Source organism: Hylobates moloch, unplaced genomic scaffold (genome assembly GCF_009828535.3).
Source record: "Hylobates moloch isolate HMO894 unplaced genomic scaffold, HMol_V3 SCAFFOLD_6, whole genome shotgun sequence".
NCBI lineage: Eukaryota > Metazoa > Chordata > Mammalia > Primates > Hylobatidae > Hylobates > Hylobates moloch.
The window spans coordinates 29729684-29751242 of record NW_026652281.1 but is presented as its reverse complement, the minus strand read 5'-3'; the positions used below and the strand labels follow the sequence as shown (position 1 = coordinate 29751242).

At 37.0% G+C, this 21559-nt stretch overlaps 1 protein-coding gene across 1 annotated transcript in view; it reads right to left on the bottom strand.

Moving 5' to 3' along the window:
• Nucleotides 1-5361: 5361 nt before the first annotated feature.
• DTWD2 (DTW domain containing 2) overlaps nt 5362-21559 on the bottom strand; it is a 156776-nt gene continuing 140578 nt past the window's right edge. The window contains exons 5-6 of the mRNA XM_032156600.2: nt 17608-17736; nt 5362-10397 (exon numbers count right to left, since the gene is read on the bottom strand). Of these exons, the coding sequence (XP_032012491.1) occupies nt 10227-10397; nt 17608-17736 (300 nt within the window). The 3' untranslated portion in view covers nt 5362-10226. The remainder of the gene's footprint in view (nt 10398-17607; nt 17737-21559) is intronic.

Sequence of the window (21559 nt, the reverse complement as noted above, 5' to 3'; positions counted from 1 at the left end):
TATCCACTTCTAGGTTTAATATAGATCCACTTATCATGGATTTTGAGCTGATGTCATAATTATATGAGTTTTTTGAGATTATGGAATTAGTGAGTCTTGAATATGGAAAGATGTGAACTGTTGCCCCAAAAGGCAAACTGAGGTAGGTTGTCTGCAAAAATAGCTGCCAAGAATTCCTACCATTCCCATATGTGTATGCCAATCTTTTTGTCAAGAGATGGAGTTTATATCCTTGTTTGAAACTCAGATCCCCTCATAACTTGTATCAACTGCTAGAATATGGCAGGAATTACGTCGTGTGAATTCCAAGACCTCAGCTACAAGAGGGCTGGAAGCTTCTGCTTTCATTCCCTTGAGGGCCTGAGACACCATGTCAAGTAGTCTGGCCATCCTGTTCAATAGATCACATGGAAAAAGGCCAAGAGAGCCTGTTTCAGCCATTCCAGCTGAGGCAAAAGACATGTAAATGAAGCCATCTTGGATCACCTAGCTCTAGTCAAGTCTCCAGATGACTACAGCTATAAGAGCAATCCCATAAGACTAGCAGAGGAACAGCATACTCGAGACGAGTCCAACTGAGCACAATACAGCTATCAAAATAATGAGCAAATAAATGGTGGTTGCTTTGAAGCATTAAGTTTGAGGTGGTTTGTTATAAAGCAGCACATAACTAAGTGTGATGATATTTGTAAGCCATGTAAATAACCGCCAAAGAACAACTTCAGTAAGACGAGGATCTTAATAATCAAGTGGACAAGATGACGCTATCTATGGATGTTAGTCTTTTTCCCCAACCACCCATGCCCTTGCCCAATTGGCCCATGAACAAAGTGACCATAAAGACAAGGATATAAATTACACATGGGCTCAGCAACATGGATTTTCATTTCCCAAGGTTGATCTGACTACAGTCACTGCTAAGTAACCAAAATGCCAATAGCAGAGACGAACATTTAACTCCATACCATTCCATGACTAGATCAGCCAGTCACTTAGTGCCAGGTTGATTATACTGGCATCATAGGAAGCTCAGTGCTTTGTTCTCATTGAAACAGACATTGACCCTGGACAGATATTTGTCTTCTCTGCCTGCAATGCTTCTGCCAAAACAACCGGTTATCTGTGGACTTCAGAGAAACACATATTCACTACTGTGATATTCCACACATCATTGTTACTGACCATGAAACTTCTTTCATAGCAGATGAAATCTGGCAACTGGCTCTTGCTTATGGAACTCACTGGTATTACCACATTTCCCATCATCCTGAAGCAGATGGCTTGACAAAATAATGAAACCTTTTGAAAATTCAGTTATAGCACAGTGTAGGACAACTGTATGGCTGAGATAATGTCCTCCAGGAGGTGGTACAAGTCCTGAATCAGCAACAAAAATATGGTACCATTTCTCCAATTGCTAGGATCCATGGCTCTGGGAATCACAGGGGTAGAAGTGGGAATGGCTCCTCCTTAACCCTTAACCCCAAAGATCAACTAGCAAAATTTTTGTTTCCTGTCCCTGCAATTCTAGGTCCGGCTGGTTTAAATGTCTTCGTTCCCAAAGGAGTGATGCTTCCATCAGGGCATACAACAGTGGTTCCACTGAACTGGAAGCTGAGACTTCCACCTAGCCATTTCAGTTCCTCATGCCAGAAAACCAACAAGCAAATAAGAAGGTTATAGTACTGACTGAGGTAACTGATCCTGACTATCAAGGACAACTGGGTTGCAAAATACAAAATGTGAGTGAGAAAAAGTATGCCAAGAATGAAGGAGATCCTCTACTGTGTTTCTTAGTTCTCATGTGTCCTGTGATAAAACTTAATGGAAAAGTGGCATCAGCAAGATGGCAAAATACAAGATCCCCCAGTATCACTCCTCTCAAAAAAACAAAAGCAGAAACTATTTAAAGACAAGAATACCACTCTAAATTGACAAGAACTTATGGGAGGAGCAGAGAAACTCCCTTGGCCCACAGAATGTAGAGAGGCCACGACCAGTAAGAGAAACAACCATTTGAGATTGTGCAGCCCTCTCCCCAAATCCTGTATAACATCACTCACAAAAAATTTCCCTAGACTCACAATGTCCAAAAATTTGAGGTGAACATACAATCTCCCCAATGGTTTGAGAGTGTTTGTGGGAAGTCCACTCCTGCCCACAGGAACCACTGAGAGTACCACGAGGATACTAATATACATTCTGACCAACAGTATCCTAGCTAGTGGTCCACTTCCTCTGTATCTTTGCCAGCATGTTAGTCTTTTTAATAATAGCCATTTTACGGGCGGATCACGAGGTCACGAGATCGAGACCACGGTGAAACTCCGTCTCTACTAAAAATACAAAAAATTAGCCGGGCGTGGTGGCGGGTGCCTGTAGTCCCAGCTACTCGGAGAGGCTGAGGCAGGAGAATGGCGTGAACCCGGGAGGCGGAGCTTGCAGTGAGCCGAGATTGTGCCACTGCACTCCAGCCTGGGCGACAGAGCGACACTCCGTCTCAAAAAAAAATAAAAAATAAAAAAATAAAAATAAAAATAATAATAATAATAGCCATTTTAACTGGGCTGATATAATATCTCATTGTGGTTTCCATTTCCATTTCCCTCATTAGTGATGTTGAGCATTTTTTTTTCATTTACCTGCTGGCCATTTATATGTCTTCTTTTGTGAAATGTCTATTCAGTTATTTTGCCCATTTAGTAATTGAATTATGATTTTTTGCTATTGTTTGAGTTCTGTATATATTCTGGTCATCAATCTCTTCTCCGATGGGTAATTTGCAAATATTTTCTTCCATTCTATAGGTTGTTTCTTCACTCTGTTGATTACTTTGCTGTACAGAAGCTTTTTAGCTTACTGTAATCCCATTTGTCGATTTTTCCTTTTGTTGCCTGTGCTTTGAGGTCTTACTCCAAAAAATGTTTGTCCCAACAGATGTCCTGAAGTGTTTCCTCAAAGTTTTCTCCTATTAGTTTTATAGCATGAGGTCTGGGGCCAGGAATGTGGCTCATGTACATAATTCCAGGACTTTGGGAGGCCAAGGTAGGAGGACTGCTTGAGGCCGAGAGTTCAAGACAAGCCTTGGCAACATAGCAAGGCTATGCAGCCCAGCAGTTTCCAGCTTGTCCTGACTCTCCTTTCCTTTTCTTCCTGCCTGCTAGTCCACCTGACCAAGAGCAGCACTAGGCCCACTAGCAGATACCTTGACAGGAACCTACAGAGTCAGTAGCTATTCTGAGGCAACATCTCCTCACATTCCCACTTTGGTGGCCAAAAGTGCTTGGCTTCTCAGAAATTTCCTTTAAGATCTCACTTGCTCACCTATGCCAGTGCTTCAGGAGGACTGAGTAGTGACTCCTTTTCTGATCTTCTAATTCCCCCTTTTGGATCTTCACTTTCCTGGTTCCACTCATAATTGTGTAAGGCCTAATACCTACAGTAAATCCCTTTTCCATAACACTCATATTGGTTCTGTTTCCCAGACTAAACCCTAAGACAAGGTGAAAGCATAGAACATATCTTAGTCTATTTTGAGCTGCTGTAACAGAATACCACAAACCAGGTAGTTTATACAGAACAGAAATTTATTTTCCTCATAGCTCTGGACGCTGGGAAGTCCAAGATTGACGAGCTGGCATCTTGTGAGGGCCTTCTTGCTGCATTATCCCATGATGGAAGGCAAAAGGGCAAGAGTGTAACAGGGGAACAAACTCACCCTTTCATAATGGCATCAATCCGCCCATGAGGGGACATTCAAACCACAGTAGATCACTTATTTTAAACTTACCTTTTAATATAGGCATACCTTAGAGATATTGTGGGTTCAGTTCCAGACCATCACAATAAAGTGAATATCACAATATTGATGATTGATTCCTTTGATCTATTATTTCTCTGAAAAGTCACATCCTCCAGCAAGGCTTTTCCCAACTACTGTGCCTGAAGTTTCATTATGCTCTCTACTATAGGAGCACTTTCATATCAGTTATCAACACCTGAAATTATTTTATGATCAACCATCAGAATTTCAACTTTTTTAACACAGAAATTGTCTTCTACATAATTGTATTCCCTAGTACCTAAAATTGTGACTGGCACATAGTAAGTGCTAATTAAAATATCTATTGAATAAATGCATGGCTTATTGAACAAATTACTGAGAATTACTAAAGAAACTAAAATCTGTTGACTAAACATAAAAGACAGAAGTTACAGAAAATGCTAATATATACTAAAACCTGATATTTTATGGAACTCCAACCTTATTTCACTACTAACATATTACATTCATTATCCAAATTAATGGTACATGCATGGGGAGATAATATTAACAGACTCTGCTCTTTGCTGCTAAATACTAGATATAATTCATATATTTCAAATTAAATATTATATTTTAATAATAGGATTAATGAGAATCATCAATGAAAAACTATGGCAATTACATTTTTAAAAACAATTCAAATAACTGTTATTAACAAATTAATAGCACATATAACAAAAAACCATTATTGGTGATTTAACTATTTTTAAATGAAAATGAGGTTTAGCATTATATTAGGAATGTACTATTAGATATTAGAAACCACAGATGTTTAGTTCTAAGTAAACTATTACTATATCCCATCAGCAAAGATATTAATGAACTAAGCTAAATGATGAATACTCTTTAAAGAAATGAAATCAATTAGCACAAGTGAAAAGCCAAAAAGTGACACTATAATTCACTTTCCCTACTTTAACTTACTAAACACTTTACAAATTAAAGAATTAGTCACTTTGTTAATGATGTATTTTACTTTAAAGATACTCATTGTGTCTACTAATCTTTACTTTTACCTTATTCACTAAGTGGATTTTTTTCTTTTATAGGAGACCATATATGTCTTGGATAAAACTATCTATCACTGCTTGCCACACAGAATTTGAATTTGCAAGAGTTCGGAGAGTTGCCAAAAAAGTAAGTATTAAAATATGATGCTAAAACATTGGTTTCCTTTAAATAACTATAGACAATTCTAGAAACGGAAAAAAGGGAAGTATACATTTTAGACTCAAAATCATGTATATTTAAAAATCTTTCTTCATTGATTTTACTAAGAAGCAGCTTTAGAAATAAAGCTGTTTAATACAGCTAAAATACTAAACAATAAGTTTATAAAATTAAATGATCATATTGTAAATCACTGCCAGTTTTCCTAACAACTGTTTCCCATAAAATTACATTTATACACAAAAAAAAAATCAGGAAATTTTCCCCTTGCAAATAACACATTTGGAGGCAGAAATGAGTAAATGATATTTGTATGCAAAATCAGTAAGGAGTACTCTGTAACGAAAATAATCCTGAGGCAGGTACACTTTTTAAAAATGTTTTAATTCTTTAATATACTTCTAAGAACAATAACAGTAAGTCATATAGTATAATTTCTTATTCAAATAATTTTTTTAAAAAAAACCTTACATTAAAAAATTTTCTTTTAAAAATGATTCTTACGTTCTTAGTTCAAGTGAATCTTATTTTCTTTAATTTTTTTTTTTTGAGACATTGTCTCACTCTGTCGCCCAGGCTAGAGTGCAGTGGTACATCTCAGCTCACTGAAACCTCTGCCTCCCAAGTGCAAGCAATTCTCTGCCTCAGCCTCCTGGGTAGCTGGGATTACAGGTGCCTGCCCCTACGCCTGGCTAATTTTTGTATTTTTAGTAGAGACGAGGGTTCACCATCTTGGCCAGGCTGGTCTTGAACTCCTGACCTCGTGATCCACCCGCCTTGGCCTCCCAAAGTGCTGGAATTACAGATGTGAGCCACCACGCTAGGCTCAAGTGAATAATTCTTAAAAACTGAAAGACAATTACTGATTTCTCTAATATGCATTTTAGTAGAGTACAGGAGTTGCTATGGTCTGAATGTTTGTGTCCCCACAAAACTCACATGTTGAAACCTTAATTCCCAAGGTATAGGATTAGGAAGTGGAACCTTTGGGGGATGATTAGGCAATAAGGGTCCCAGAGAGCTAGCTCGACCCTTCCACTAGGTGAAGACACAGCTAGAATGAATGCACCATCTATGAAGCAGTCAGTGGGCCCCTCACCAGACACCAAACCTGCTGGCACCTTGATATTGTATTTCCCCAGCCTCCAGACTTAGAAGAAATAAATTTCTGTTTTTCATAAGCTACCCAGTCTCTGGTATTCTGAGGTAGCAGCCAGAATGGACTAAGACAGGAGTCAAGTGATCAGCATGGTGTAAAAAGTCAGGGATTTCCAGATTTCCTGAATAATTTTTAAATATAAAATTGTAAACTGTTAAGACCACTACAGTATCTTTTGTTTAAAAACATGCTATGCAAGGATGTATGAGTATTTGTATAAAGAACAACAGCTAGTACATACGATAAGAATAGTATAAAAGGAAGGGGGACAACGTAGGTGATGAAAGAGGGAGAAGAAGACCCTGGGAAGGAGGAAAAAAGTGTGAAGAGAAAAGAAAGAGAATATGCTTTAAGTTAATGGAGCTAATAAAAATCTAGATTGGACAATTTAAGAGATAGTAATTCATTCTAGAAAAAGCCTACTTATGGGGCAAATTAAATGCAAAGTTTCATTGCATCTATAATGCAATATTATTTATTCATTAAAATATCCATCCATACCTATTTTAAAGAAATACATCTACATAGTAAAATAGTTTTGTAAAACTTTTGAGTTTACTAAGTCAGATCTAATTTTTTACTTGCAGCATCAATAAAATTTACTTCTGAACCAGTAACAACTACATACAAGAGTCAACAATTTAGCTCCCTGAAATTCAGCATCCCTGAAATTCAATGGAAAGGATTTTCTAATAACATCATCACATTTTTAAACCTATTTAGGGCAACAGCTGGAAAAAGGTGATGAAGCAACTGAGTGAATTATACAGAAGTGCTCTTCTATATAATTTACTGAGAGGCCAAGGCAGAAGAAACGCTTGAGGCCAGGAGTTCAGGACCAGCCTAAACAACACAGCGAGACCCCCATCTCCACAAAAATTAAATGAAACTAGTAAAATTTAAAATTATCTGAATGTGGTGGCATGGGGCTGAGGTTCTAGCTACTTGGGAGGCTGAGGTGGGAGGAACACTTGAGCCCAGGAGTTTGAGGCTACAGTAAGCTATGATTACACCACTGCACTCCAAACTGGGTGACAGAAGGAGGCCCTGTCTCTAAAATACATAAATAAATAAATCACTAACTGGTGGTATAGTGAGGAGCTTATTCCTTCCAAAATATTTGAAAAATATTACTGGTCATGACTAAGAAAACTGTCTCTGGAGTCTTAAAGTTAGAGAAAATAATTTTTTCCCAATATAATTCTCCTATTCCACATAAGAAGTCTTGTAATCCAACCTGTAGAAAGTTGCCATGCACTGTGACTTACTACTTCGTATAATCTAGTTCTCAACCTTTTATACTCACGTGTGCGAGAAACTCTCAATACCTCTCATTACACACATTGATTTTTAACATAGTATAAACGAGCTGATTAAAAGTGAGATCACTTTATGTATAAGGAAATACTATTCTCTGAGTTACATGGTTCAAATAACTCACAAAACCATCTACACGATATCAAAGTGCAGATGGGGTACACAAGTAAAGCCTACTATCAGCTACAAATTCATAAAACTTGGAACTTCCAGGAAAATCAAGCAAATATAAAGAATCTGAATTTAAAAGCCAACTAATACAATAAAAAATAATTTTTAAAAGCCTGATTAATTTTTCAGTTAAAATACTCACATAATAATACTACACACTTGAGAACTTTTAGTAATTAAAATAATGGCTTTTAAAACTTAACTTACAACTGTTTAATGAGAACAGGTGACCAGAGAAGCATTTTATACCACAGATGATTAAATGGACTCGCCTTGTTAAGAGGTCAGGAAAAAATAAGTAAAAAACAAGTAAAGTGAGTTAACAGGTCAGTAAAGTAATTTGGAAAACTATACATACTTCAAGAAAATTTTATACATTTCCAAAAACACTAAATTTTAAGCTTTTTAAGTCTTCAAAAATACTCTAAAATGTTTTATTTAAAAGATAAAAGTAGAAATTACTCTTAAAAATCAATAAAGTAAAATTTTGAGATACAAAATGGTATATTGGGGGTAGGGGGAATTTTCTTTTTAAAAAATAATAATGACGGCTGGGCGCGGTCCCAGCACTTTGGGAGGCCAAGGCAGGCGGATCACAAGTTCAGGAGATGGAGATCATCCTGGCTAATACGGTGAAACCCTGTCTCTACTAAAAATACAAAAAATTAGCCGGGTGTGGTGGTGGGCACCTGTAGTCCCAGCTACTCACGAGGCTGAGGCAGGAGAATGGCGTAAACCCAAGAGGCAGAGCTTGTATTGAGCCGAGATTGCGCCACTGCACTCCAGCCTGGGCTACAGAGCGAGATTCCATCTCACATAGTAGTAATAATAATAATAATAATAATAATAATAAAAAAAAGAAACTCATGAAGTTTAATATCAATGTGAAAAATTACTATAAAATGATTTTAGCCCCACTTGTTAAGAAACTATTATACATTATTATATGCTGTTTCTTTTCTAGTACACCAAATAATCATTTGATATTAGGTGCTTTACATTGTAAATGAGCTAGTTTGTTTATTTATTTATTTATTTATTTTAGACAGGTCTCACTCTGTAATCCAGGCTGGAGTGCAGTGGAATGAACATAGCTCCTTGCAACCTTGATGTCCTGGGCTCCAGTGATCCTCCCACCTTAGCCTCCCAAGTAGCTAGGACTACAGGTGCACACCACCACATCTAGCTAATTACTTTTTTTTTAATTTTGTATGGAGATGGGGTCTCACCACATTGCCCAGGCTGGTCTCAAACTCCTGGGCTCAAGCAATTCTCACATCTCAGCCTCCCAAAGTGCTGGGATTACAGGTGTGAGCTAATGGGCCCAGCCCTAATTTGTTTTTAAATCCAAAAATAAATCAACAATAGAAGCTAGCACTCTAACTTTTAATATTTTAAAATATTTTCTGCATAGTTTCCCCAAATATTAGCATTCTAATTGTGACCAGCATTATAGCTTTTAATGAGTCTAATCCAAGTAAATAATAAACAAATGAGCATGAAAACTGTGAGAAATAATCATTGGTCTATGCTCCATAAATAGTTATCAAGTTTACCTTTAAATTGCATGTTTAGCTTTTCCTTACAACTTAACACTAGATACAGGAAACTCTAGAAGTCATGAACAAAGACTAAACAAAATCCCCTCTTCTTGCCAAAATGTGTATATAATTGCAGTAGACTTGTGCTGAATATACATATATCTTACATACATGTATCTTATTCTATACAAAATCTCAGCAAATATTTTCCCACAGAGCAGGAAGAATTTTTTCTCTCAAATGGAAAGTTTTTGCCCATTAAAAATGTTATCTTAAATAGCCCTAAAGAAATATGTTCCGAAAATAACAATTGTATCACATTCCACTATTTTCCATATGAAAACATCAATAAGTTTACCAGAGTCAATAAGCCTGTTCAATGAACACTGAAAAATACAAATTTATCCAGAGTGATTACAAATGAAAGTCTGTGCTATTTCAAAATTACATGCACCTCTTTAAAAATCAGGGCAATTAGTAGAGCACTTAAATCATATTAGCTGAGTTCAAATTTAGCCCCTAAACCATACTTAAAATTTCCTTATTCCTTTATACTATTTTACAAAATAATAAATTACTTGATTATCATAATTTTCTTTTGCTACTTATTTCAAACTATAAAGTCAGGACTGCAAACTGATGTAGGAATCTTATATTATTGGTCTACACCTAATTATTTATAAACATTAACAGAAACAACACCGTTCCAATCCACTACAACAATTTCCTTCTATTTTACAAGTAAGAACTTCTAACCCATCTCAACAACAAATCATATTTTAAATTTGGGTTTGAAAACATGTATTAGAGGGACATTTTTAAAAACAAGTACAGTATGAAATCCTGCTTTTCAGTGAGCCAGTGAATTTCTGTTTATTTGTTTTTATGAATATTTGGTTTACTTCCTTCTTCTGGGTAAGATTAGTATGCAATTCTCATTCTTCTTTAGCAAGTCAAAAACCTACAGACCTAAACTATATGAAAACTTAATTTGGTATTGTTACATGAAGACAGTTAAGCTAGCACCAAAAGAATAACTGTACTAAATTTTAACACTATTCATTAACAATTCCATTTTCCTGAGTTTGCGTTTGTTCTTTGGCATTGGTTTAGGATATAATCCATTTTTCAGAAGGTGTTCCTTGCTGAGGCGAATTTGGGCACCATGCTGAAGTTGAAAAGAGCATAAAGCTTGAAGAGGGCGAAGCAAAGTCTGTTAAGAGAAAAAAGACACTAAAAAAGTATCTGCGACAAATCATGATATTCTATCTACATTTTTCATTCAGAAATAGGAGTTATGTTTCTTTTATTAGGATTGGCTTTTAACTATGAGGAACAATAGGCATTATATATAAATATATAATTATTTCTAGATAAATAATGTCTTTAAAATTCATACCTTAATATCACAGTAAGGAATTTTAGTAAAAAGATACAAATACTGATTTTCCACATAGGTTATAAAGTCTGATATGAGTTTTATACATTAACTTATTCAAACACCAGGAAATATTGTTGCCATTATAATTGAATCCATAACAAGCAGACTAAATGAGACATTTAAATACAAAGATAAGTACACCAAAATAGTCAATTCAGTTTCTATGACAAATTAATGCAAGCTTAGTGACACCTGATAACAATTAGACGATGGCAGCAATGGGTAAACGGTTTGCTATTTCTCTCACAATAGTGCCATGGACCACATACAAGTTAGATACTCAGGTCTTGGTGCATTTGAAATCATTCTAACAATATCTGAACCATCTAAATTCAAATACCTATAGGCCAGCCACGGTAATAGAAACAGGTAAACTGGGTGGTTCTTTACAAGCCAACAGAGAATAGTGGCGGTTGTAATACAGCTGGAGTACATGCTCTACCTGAAGTTATTCAAATTCAAAAATTAAAAAAAATAACAACACTATGCCAGTGTTTTAAACATATTTTGGGTGAGATTCCTTCCTTGGGCCTGAGACCCCTGATGAAGATGTTTTCAAAAATAATAGCAAAAAAACTTAGTTAAACAGATTGTTAAAGGAGCACAAAACAAACAAAGAAAAAACTGATAGGTTTAACTACAAAAAATTCACGATGTCTACGTGAAAATGTATTAACCCACAAAGAAAACCCCACATGAATTAACAAATGCAGTAAGGGTTCTCTTACATGCGGCCAAATACCATTCCTAACTATAACACACACTCTCACATCTGTAATCCCAGCATTTTGGGAGGCTGATGCACAACACAAGTGGTAGAAAAAGGGCTTAATAGCTTTAATTTACAATGAACTCTTAAAAAATTGTGATAGTCACTAGCAGTTGCTTCTTCATATTCATTATTTTCTCCCTTATTAAAATAATTCAAATTATATTCAAGGTAGCAATGTGTCCAGCTACTAATATTACATTGACCAATGACCCAATCTATCCAAGGAGATGTAACTAGAAGTCCTTTGATGGGGCTTCTAGAGATACTCTTTAAAGAGGACAAACTTAGCAGGCATAAGTTTTTGTCCTTTTTTCCTGCCTAGAAAATAATTGTTGAAGGTAGGACAAGCATCATGTGACTACTGGGCAATAAACATGAAGATTAAAGCCAAATACATAAGATGATGGACAGAAAGAAAAGAAAACTTGTCCCTGAAGTCTTTTTCAAGCTGCATTCCCAGTCAGGACTGCCCACCTCAGCATTTCTGATTTACAGGAGAAAAAGAAAACCCCATGTGAATTAACCACTGCAGTAAGGGCTCTCTTACATGCAGGCAAATATAATTCCTGACTGTAATACACACCCCTACATCTGTAATCCTAGCATTTTGGGAGGCTGATGCAGGAGGATTGCTTAAGCCCAGCAGTTTGAGACCAGCCTAGGCAATAAGGCAAGACCCTGTTTCTATTAAAAAAAAGAAAATAGAAAAAATTAGCCAGACATGGTGGTGTGCACCTGTGGTCCCAGCTACTCAGGAGCCTGAGGCAGGAGGATCGCTTGAGCCTGGGAGGTCAAAGCAGCAGTGAGCCACGATCATATCACTGCACTCCAGTCTCGGTGACAGAATGAGAACTTTTCTTCTCCTTTTTTTTTTTTTTTTTTTTTGAGATGGAGTCTTGCTCTGTCACCCAGGATGGAGTGCAGTGGCACAATCTCAGCTTACTGCAACCTCCGCCTCCTGGGTTCAAGTGATTCTTCTGCCTCAGCCTCCTGAGTAGCTAGGACTACAGGCGCACGCCACCACGCCCGGCTTATTTTTGTATTTTTAGTAGAGACAGGGTTTCACTATATTGGCCAGGCTGGTCTCGAACTCCTGACCTCGTGATCCACCCACCTCGGCATCCCAAAGTGCTGGGATTACAGGTGTGAGCCACCACATCTGGCCCAGAATGAGAACTGAAAGAAAAGAAAGAAAAGGAAGGAAAGAAGGGAAAGGGAAGGGAAAGGGTAGGGACAAGGAAGGAAGAAAGGATGGGAGGGAGGGAGGGAGGGAGGGAGGGAGGAAGGAAGGAAGGAAGGAAGGAAGGAAGGAAGGAAGGAAGGAAGGAAGGAAGGAAAGAGATAGAAAGAAAAAAGGTAAACATCTTGGAAAGGCTCTGCACAATACTATTGTAGAAAACTCCTTATGCGTGTTCCCATAATTTATTTTAATGAGGAAAACAAGAGAGGGAATGCTAAAATAACTATATATGACTTTCCGTACTTTACAGAGTCAGCACAGTGGACTGTATTCTGAAACATTGTACCTAGGAAACATACCTAGGATGACATACACACCAAGACAACTGAAGATTCTATTGATATTTTATGACACTTATTATATTCTTGTATTCAGAAGAAAATTCATATTCTTACGGTCAAAAGATTCCAACTTTTACATCCTGAAGATAAGATTCTATCAATTTGCTGAGGTAATGAAGAGAACGAATTTTGGAAACAGGCAGATCTGGATTAGATCCCCACTCCATCTGTTGGTACTCCCTACAGCTGTTCACAAATAGGCCAGACCTCCTTCTTGATACATGAGCAGACTGGTATTTTCTATCCCTTTTTAAATTTAGTCACAGCTATATAACTTCATTTGGTTAATGAAATGTGAGTACAACTAATATGTGTCACCTCAGGGCAGAAGCATTAAAAGTGGTATAGGATTCACCACCTTCCTTGCTCCTTCCTTGATGAAAGTGGGATGAATTATCTAGATAGTTCCTCCATCAGGTTGGGTGCCTGAGTGACTGCAATCAGCAGAGGTCGTCAGGGTAATCCCATTAGACAAACAGCATGAGAGATGCATAAACTTTTGTCATCTCACGTGATTTCAACTTTAGAGTAAAAGTTGTAGCCTATCCTAGTAAATTCTTTTTGCTGCATGTGAAAAGTGACAGTTTTCAAGGAACCATTACTACCAGCTGCAGATATTGGGCAGAGCTAAAACATGCAGGCTATAGCAGGAGGTTTTGCCACATCTATCTTTAAAAATTCCTATGATAAAACTTTGTAAGCAGAAAAGCTTCTGTAATAAAAAAGAACCTCAAGCTAAAGGCTTCCAAGGTATGAAAAGTCCTGGTAAATACTGCAGTAGCTAATGAAAGCCACCACCTTTTAGTTCAGACTTTCTTTTGCCAATCTACAGGCAAAAATTAGAGAGGAAAAGACGGGCAAAAAGATTAACTCTTTTTGAGTGCCTGCGTTGACAACTGTGGCAATTACTCATTATTATCTCAGTATGTAACAAACCAGCACATTGTGCACATGTACCCTAAAACCTAAAGTATAATAAAAAAAAAATAAATAAATAAATAAAATAATAATAATAATAAGTATCTATACACTATCTTACAAATGTTATACACTACTATTATTACTAAATAAAATATTTTTATTAAAATATAAAAAAAAAGAAATACTATGAGGTAGCTATTTGTATACTACAGATAAGAATACAAGTACAAAGAAATTATGTGGTCTGCCCACTTGCAAAAAGTGATGATAATAAGTTGTAATTCAAAACTACTTCAAAATCCACATCGTGCTACTTTCATGTAGCCATGCTCTCAGGTGCTTGAAAAACTGCTCTAGAATAAAGAGTGAGGATGAGACAACAGACTAACAAAGCTATTGTGTGCCAAGTTCTTTATTTTGAGGAGCCCTGCCTCTATAGAATGAAGCCAAGTGAAAATTTACTCTTCTCTGGCAGGCACGGTAGCTCAGGCCTGTAATTCCAACATTTTGGCAGGCCAAGGCGGGTGGATCGCTTAAATCCCCTAGGAGTTCAAGACCAATCTGGGCAACATGAGACTCCCCCCGCCTCTCCCATCTCTACAAAAAATACAAAAATTAGCTGGGCATGGTGGCATGCACCTGTAGTCCCAGCTACTTGGGAGGCTGGGGTGGATCACTTAAACCCAGGACGGAGAAGTTGCAGTGAATCAAGATCACGCCACTGCACCCCAGCCTGGGTGACAGAGCAAGACTCTGTTGGAAAAGAAAAAGAAAAAAGAAAAAGAAAAGCGAAGGAAAGTGAAGCAAAGAGAAGAGGAAAAAGAAAGCAAAAAGAAAAAGAAAATTTACTATTCTCTCCCACCATCTTAAGGTTTTATTAGAACGGCCCTGATAAAAGGTTATTGGGAAAAAGTGTATGTCATCACTTTCCTCCCCAGGAGGGCAAGAAAACACCTATGTTTAGGGCAGACTGGTACTGCATTTCACAAAGATGCTAATTTATTATCGTAACTAGATGCTAATTTTTTTCTCGTAACTAGATTTGAAAAGGCTAGATGTGGGGTTCCCCCATTAAGAAAACAGCTTTTACTATAAATTGTGGCTGGAGGCAATTTTTGCCATCTGTAATAACAAGTAACTTGAGATGTTTTATTATGTATTTCTTCTGCTCACTCTCCCACCATGTTATCAGTACCTCCCAAATCCCAGGTATGACTGTCAAATATCCTTTTTCTACTCCTGGCCACTGCAGTACAATTACTCCTGGCAACCAAAGCAAGCAGAATGAGGGCTCTAAGACCTCACTATTACTTTGGGACTTTATGTTTAATTTTATCTACAGACAACAGTAACAAAAGCTGAAGAGATAATGGGTCCTGTCACCATTCTGTTATCTTAAACTTTGCTGTTTGTTAGGTATTACACTCAGAATGTATTTTGCAAGTCTCAAGTTGTCACAATAAGGATTCCTTTTTTCTTTTTTTGTTTTTTAAGATATCACATCACAAAGCACAATCTAGCAAGATTCAAGTCAGCCTGTGGCTTTATGTCATCAATAAATGCCTCGGGTTATATAAAACAATAGAAGTAATGAAAGAATGAAAAAATGCTGATGAAGAAGAGGCCCTAAAACAACAGGAAGAAAGTTGTCCTAACTATATAATGTTATATCATTTTTTCAAAAAGTTTCTCATCAGTTAACTTTGAAAGAATTCATTCTAATACTTTGTAGAGTCTAGAACATTTGTAAAATAAAGCCTGAAACATTCTTAGCTAATAGGGTTCCTAATATAATGGTATATTAATTTTTAAATTTATCTTTTTTTTACAAGTAGATGGTACATTAATATAACGTACAAAATAATATAAAACTGGAGAGAAGGGAGCACCAGCAGAATTAGTAGTAGTAGTAGTACAAACCCTATCCTTAACTGTAACCCTATTATTCTACAGCTACTATTACCATAACCACCACCATTACTAACCTTAAAGGTTACATTTAGGATTGCAGTAAAGATCCAATTCCAATTGTGGGAATAAGAGATATAAGTCCATAAAGAATTATTTCCAGAACCCAAAAGGGGAGAAAAGTAAGCTTTAAATCTATAGCTAAGGAATATATTTTTCCCTCAAAATTTGAACTTTCAGTGGGTCCTTGTTTGCTCTGATGTTGTCTGCTCCCAGAGTTTCACATCAACAAAAAAGAAAACGCAGAGACTGTAGAGAAAGAAAGTTTAAACAACAGCACTGGGTTACATAATTCTATTAAGACACCTGTGAAGAGTGTGTATGTATATATATTTGCTTAAAAATAGACAGAGATGATGGTAAATAAAACAGAAAGATGCATATGGGGTATATAAAGTACTATGTTCATGGCTAGGGACATGGGAGTAGGTGACATGGTTAGAGGAGATGGAAAGGTGTCTGAGAACACTCCCTGCTCATTTAAAGTAAGAAACTATGGTCCTTCATGAATTTTTTTTCAAAGGCAGAGAAAGTGAAATTGCCTAGACCCTAAACAAAGTCTGCTCAAACACATGCACACACACACACACACACACACACACACACACACACACAAAGCCTACTTTTTTCAAAAGAAAAAAAAAGTCTCCAACTCTGACATATTCCACAGCTTAGGGCAGAAGAGAGGAAAAAAGTAATTCAATGCCTGCTTCTAACATTCTTTGACACTCCTTGCTTTTGATATCTTTTTGTTCTCTTTAGGATTAATATCTTGGTAGCTAATACATTTACTCTGAACTGAGCTTTCATCTATTATTGAAATTTCCTTCGTGTTTAAGGCATACTCATAAATGTAACCATAATGGATAATGAGAAAGAAAGAAGGCAGGAAAGAGTACCTCACGCACATGTGTGTATGTGCATGTGTGCATGCACGTGTTCATGCTGTGTTTTGAAGGGGGAGCTATAAATCCCTTTTAGTTGTGCTCATTATCCTCTGACTTTCTTCATGAGTTGTATTTATCAAAACTTTTCAATAACTAAAAAACCCTAACAATGTAGGTTTTATTTCACTATTTTTTCTTTTGCTACAAATGCTGTTCCTTATATGTTCCAAAAGACTGAGATGTTAGTAAGCACACTGAAACATTATTCTTTGCTGATGATTATTAATTATATATGAAATCATCATGCTTTCATAGAAATTAAATGAAATAATTGCAGGTTATAACATTTTCATATTCTCTAGGCATTTTTTCAAGAAAAATGTCTTTTTTTACATTCTAAGCAAGGTTAACACAAGAAACAGAAAGTTAGTATACCTCCTCAAATAACGGCACCAATGCAAAAATAAAAATGTTGCTATAGAATGTTCTTTTAACTAAAAAGAAGCAAAGGCTGAGCACAAGAGAACACAAAATACCAAAAAGAGAAGAGAAAACACTAAAAGAAAAATCTAGTCAAAAAACTACTTAATGTTGCGCTACTTAAATGTAATTTTGCATATTACAAATGCTGTTTGCACAGCTTAGTATGAATATTTAAATAATGCAATCTGGAATGCTAAACACACACAGAAAAACACCAGAGGGAAAAGAAGGTTATAAAAGTACATAAATTTATATCACAGAAGATTCTACTTGTCATATGAGTTACAAATTTAACAAGCATGTCTAAATCTTCCATGTAAAATCAAAGAAAACTCCCACTTTCAAAAACTATAACCTTATAAAGACGTACCTCTTGTATGTAATTATTTTTCTCCAAGATGGAAAGAGCAACAGCTGCACACTCCAGTGTAGAAAGGCATCTATTAGTCGGCTGCATCCGAATTACATACTGACTAGAAATGCTAGTTTTTAATTGCACCTGAAATCAAAAACAAAATAGAACGTAATTTTTGTTTTAAATTTAAAATTACAAAGTTTGCATTTTAAATACTAATTACTTTCCTTCCAAAAGTGCCAGCAGCTTAGAAGTATTAAATATATCAGTATCTTTTATGTATAACATCCTTTTGTTGTTATTGTTAAATAGTAGAAACAAGAAGACAGCTATACAGAAGAAGACATATCCACAATATATACAACCAAAGTAAAAAGACTAATAATTCCCTTGCAGTAAAGAGTGAATATACACTTCACAAAAGAAGTTATAGGAATGGCAAATAGGTACACAAAAAAGTGTTCAACATGATCTAATGTAAATTAAAACCACAATGGGGTAACATTTCACGCTCAATAGAGTAGCTAAAATAAAAAAGGCTGCAGCTAAAATCAAAAAGGCTACAAGGCTACAGTAACCAAAATAGCAAGGTACTGGTACCAAAACAGATATATAAACCAATGAAACAGAACAGAGGCCTCAGAAATAACGCCACACATCTACAACCATCTGATCTTTGACAAACCTGACACAAACAAGCAATGGGGAAAGGATTCCCTATTTAATAAATGGTGTTGGGAAAACTGGCTAGCCATATGTAGAAAACTGAAACTGGACCCCTTCCTTACACCTTATACAAAAATTAACTCAAGATGGATTAAAGACTTAAGCATAAAACCTAAAACCACAAAAACCCCAGAAGAAAACCTAGGCAATACCATCCAGGACACAAGCATGCGCAAAGACTTTATGACTAAAACACCAAAGCAATGGCAACAAAAGCTAAAATTGACAAATGGGATCTAAATAAACTAAAGAGCTTCTGCACAGCAAATGAAACTATCATCAGAGTGAACAGGCAACCTACAGAATGGGAGAAAAATTTTGCAATCTATCCATCTGACAAAGGGCTAATATCCAGAATCTACAAGGAGCTTAAACAAATTTACAAGAAAAAAGCAAACCACCCCATCAAAAAGTGGGCAAAGGATATGAACAGACACTTCTCAAAAGTATACATTTATGTGGCCAACAAACATAAGAAAAAAATCTCATCATCACTAGTCATTACAGAAACACAAATCAAAACCACAATGAGATACCATCTCACTCCAGTTGGAATGGTGATCATTAAAAAGTCAGGAAACAACATATACTGGAGATCTGGAGAAATAGGAACACTTTTACACCGTTGGTGGGACTGTAAACTAGTTCAACCATTGTAGAAGACAGTGTGGCAATTCCTCAAGGATCTACAACCAGAAACACCATTTGACCCAGCAATCCCATTACTGGGTATATACCCAAAGGATTATAAATCATTCTACTATAAAGATGCATGCACACATATGTTTATTGAAGCATTATTCACAATAGCAAAGACTTGAAACCAGCCCAAATGCCTATCAATGATAGACAGGATAAAGCAAATGTGGCACATATACACCCTGGAATACTATGCAGCCATAAAAAAGGATGAGGTCATGTCCTTTGCAGGGACATGGATGAAGCTGGAAACCATCATTCTCAGCAAACTAACACAGGAATCGAAAACCAAACACCACAAGTTCTCACTTGTAAGTGGGAGTTGAACAATGAGAACACATGGACACCGGGAGGGGAACATCACACACCAGGGCCTGTTGGGGGGTGTGGGGGCTATGGGAGGGATAGCATTAGGAGAAATACCTAATGTGGATGATGGGTTGAGCAAACCACCATGGCACATGTATACCTATGTAACAAACCTGCACATCCTGGACATGTATCCCAGAACTTAAAGTATAATAATAAAAAAAAAGAAAATGAAAAAAAAGAAAATAAAAAATAAAAAATGGGGAAGGAACTCCCTAGTCAATAAATGGTGCTGGGATAACTGGTTAACCATATGCAAAAGAATGAAACTGGATCTCTACATATCACCATACACAAAAATTAATTCAAGATGGCCAGGTGGGGTGGCTCACACCTGTAATCCCAGCACTTTGGGAGGCCGAGGCTGGCAGATCACTTGAGGCCAGGAGTTTGAGACCAGCCTGGCTCACATGGTAAAACCCTGTCTCTACCAAAAATACAAAAAAAAAAAATGCCAGGTATGGTGGCATGTGCCTATAATCCCAGCTACTTGTGAGCCTGAGGCAGGAGAATCACTTGAGCTCTGGAGGCAGAGGTTGCAGCGAGTTAAGATGGTACCACTGCACTCCAGACTGGGTGACAGAGCCAGACTCCACCTCAAAAAAAAAAAAATTAATTCAAGACGGGTTAAAGACTAAAATGTAAGGCCAAGGACTATAGAAATCCTAGAAGAAAACCTAGGAAATACCCTCTGGATATCAACCTTGGCAAAGAATTTATTACTAAGTCCTCAAAAGCAACTGCTACAAAAGCAAGAGTTGGCAAGTGGAATCTAATTAAACTAAAAAGCTTCTGCACAGAAAAAGAAACTATCAACACAGCAATCCGAAAACCTACAGAATGGGTGAAATTATTTGCAAACTATGCATCCAACAAAGCTCTAATATCCAGAATCTACAAGGAGCTTAAACAAATTTCAAGCAAAAAAACAAAGAACCCCATTAAAATGTGGGCAAAGCATGTGAAAATACATTTTTCAAAAGAGGACATACATGTGGCCAACAAGCAGATGAAAAATGCTCAGTATCATTAATCTTTAGAGAAATGCAAATCAAAACCACAATGAGGCTGAGTGCAGTGGCTCAGGCCTGTAATCCCAGCACTTTCAGAGGCCAAGGTGGGTGGATCACCTGAGGTTGGGAGTTCAAGACCAGCCTGGCCAACATGGTGAAACCCAATCTCTACTAAAAATACAAAAATTAGCCGGGTATGGTGATACATATCTGTGGAGAATCGCTTGAACCCAAGAGGCAGAGACTGTAGTGAGCCAAGATCATGCCACCGCACTCCAGCCTGGGCAAAAGAGTGAGACCCTATATCAAAAAAAAAAAAAAAAAAAAAAAAAGAAAGAAAAAACCATTGGGGTAACCCACCCCCAATATTTCAACATAGGTTCTTTCTATTTTCCTTAAGTGTCAGCTGATCTGAAAAATAAAGAGGAAGAGTACAAAGAGAGGAATTTTACAGCTGGGCCACCGGGGGTGACATCACGAATCAGTAGGACCGTGATGCCCACCTGAGCCACAAAACCAGCAAGTTTTATTAAGGATTTCAAAAGGGGAGGGGGTGTACGAACAGGGACTAGGTCACAAAGATCACATGCTTCAAAGGGCAAAAAGAACAAAGATCACATGTTTCTGAGGAAACAGGACAAGGACAAAATCAGGAACTCCTGATAAGAGTCTATGTTCAGCTGTGCACATATTGTCTTGATAAACATCTTAACAGAAAACAGGGTTCGACAATGAGAACACATGGACACAGGAAGGGGAACATCAAACACTGGGGCCTGTTGTGGGGTGGGGGGAGGGGGGAGGGATAGCATTTGGAGATATACCTAATGTTAAATGACGAGTTACTGGGTGCAGCACACCAACATGGCACATGTATACATATGTAACTAACCTGCACACTGTGCACATGTACCCTAAAACTTAAAGTATAATAAAAAAAGAAAAAAGAAAACAGGGTTTGAGAGCACAGAACAGGTCTGACCTCAAATTTACCAGGGCTGGGGTTTTCCCAATCCTAGTAAGCCTGAGGGTACTGCAGGAAACAGGGCGTATCTCAGTCCTTATCTCAACTGCAGGACAGACACTCCCAGAGCGGTGGTTTATAGACCTCCCTCCAGAAATGCAATTCTCTTCCTAGAGTATTAATATCAATATTCCTT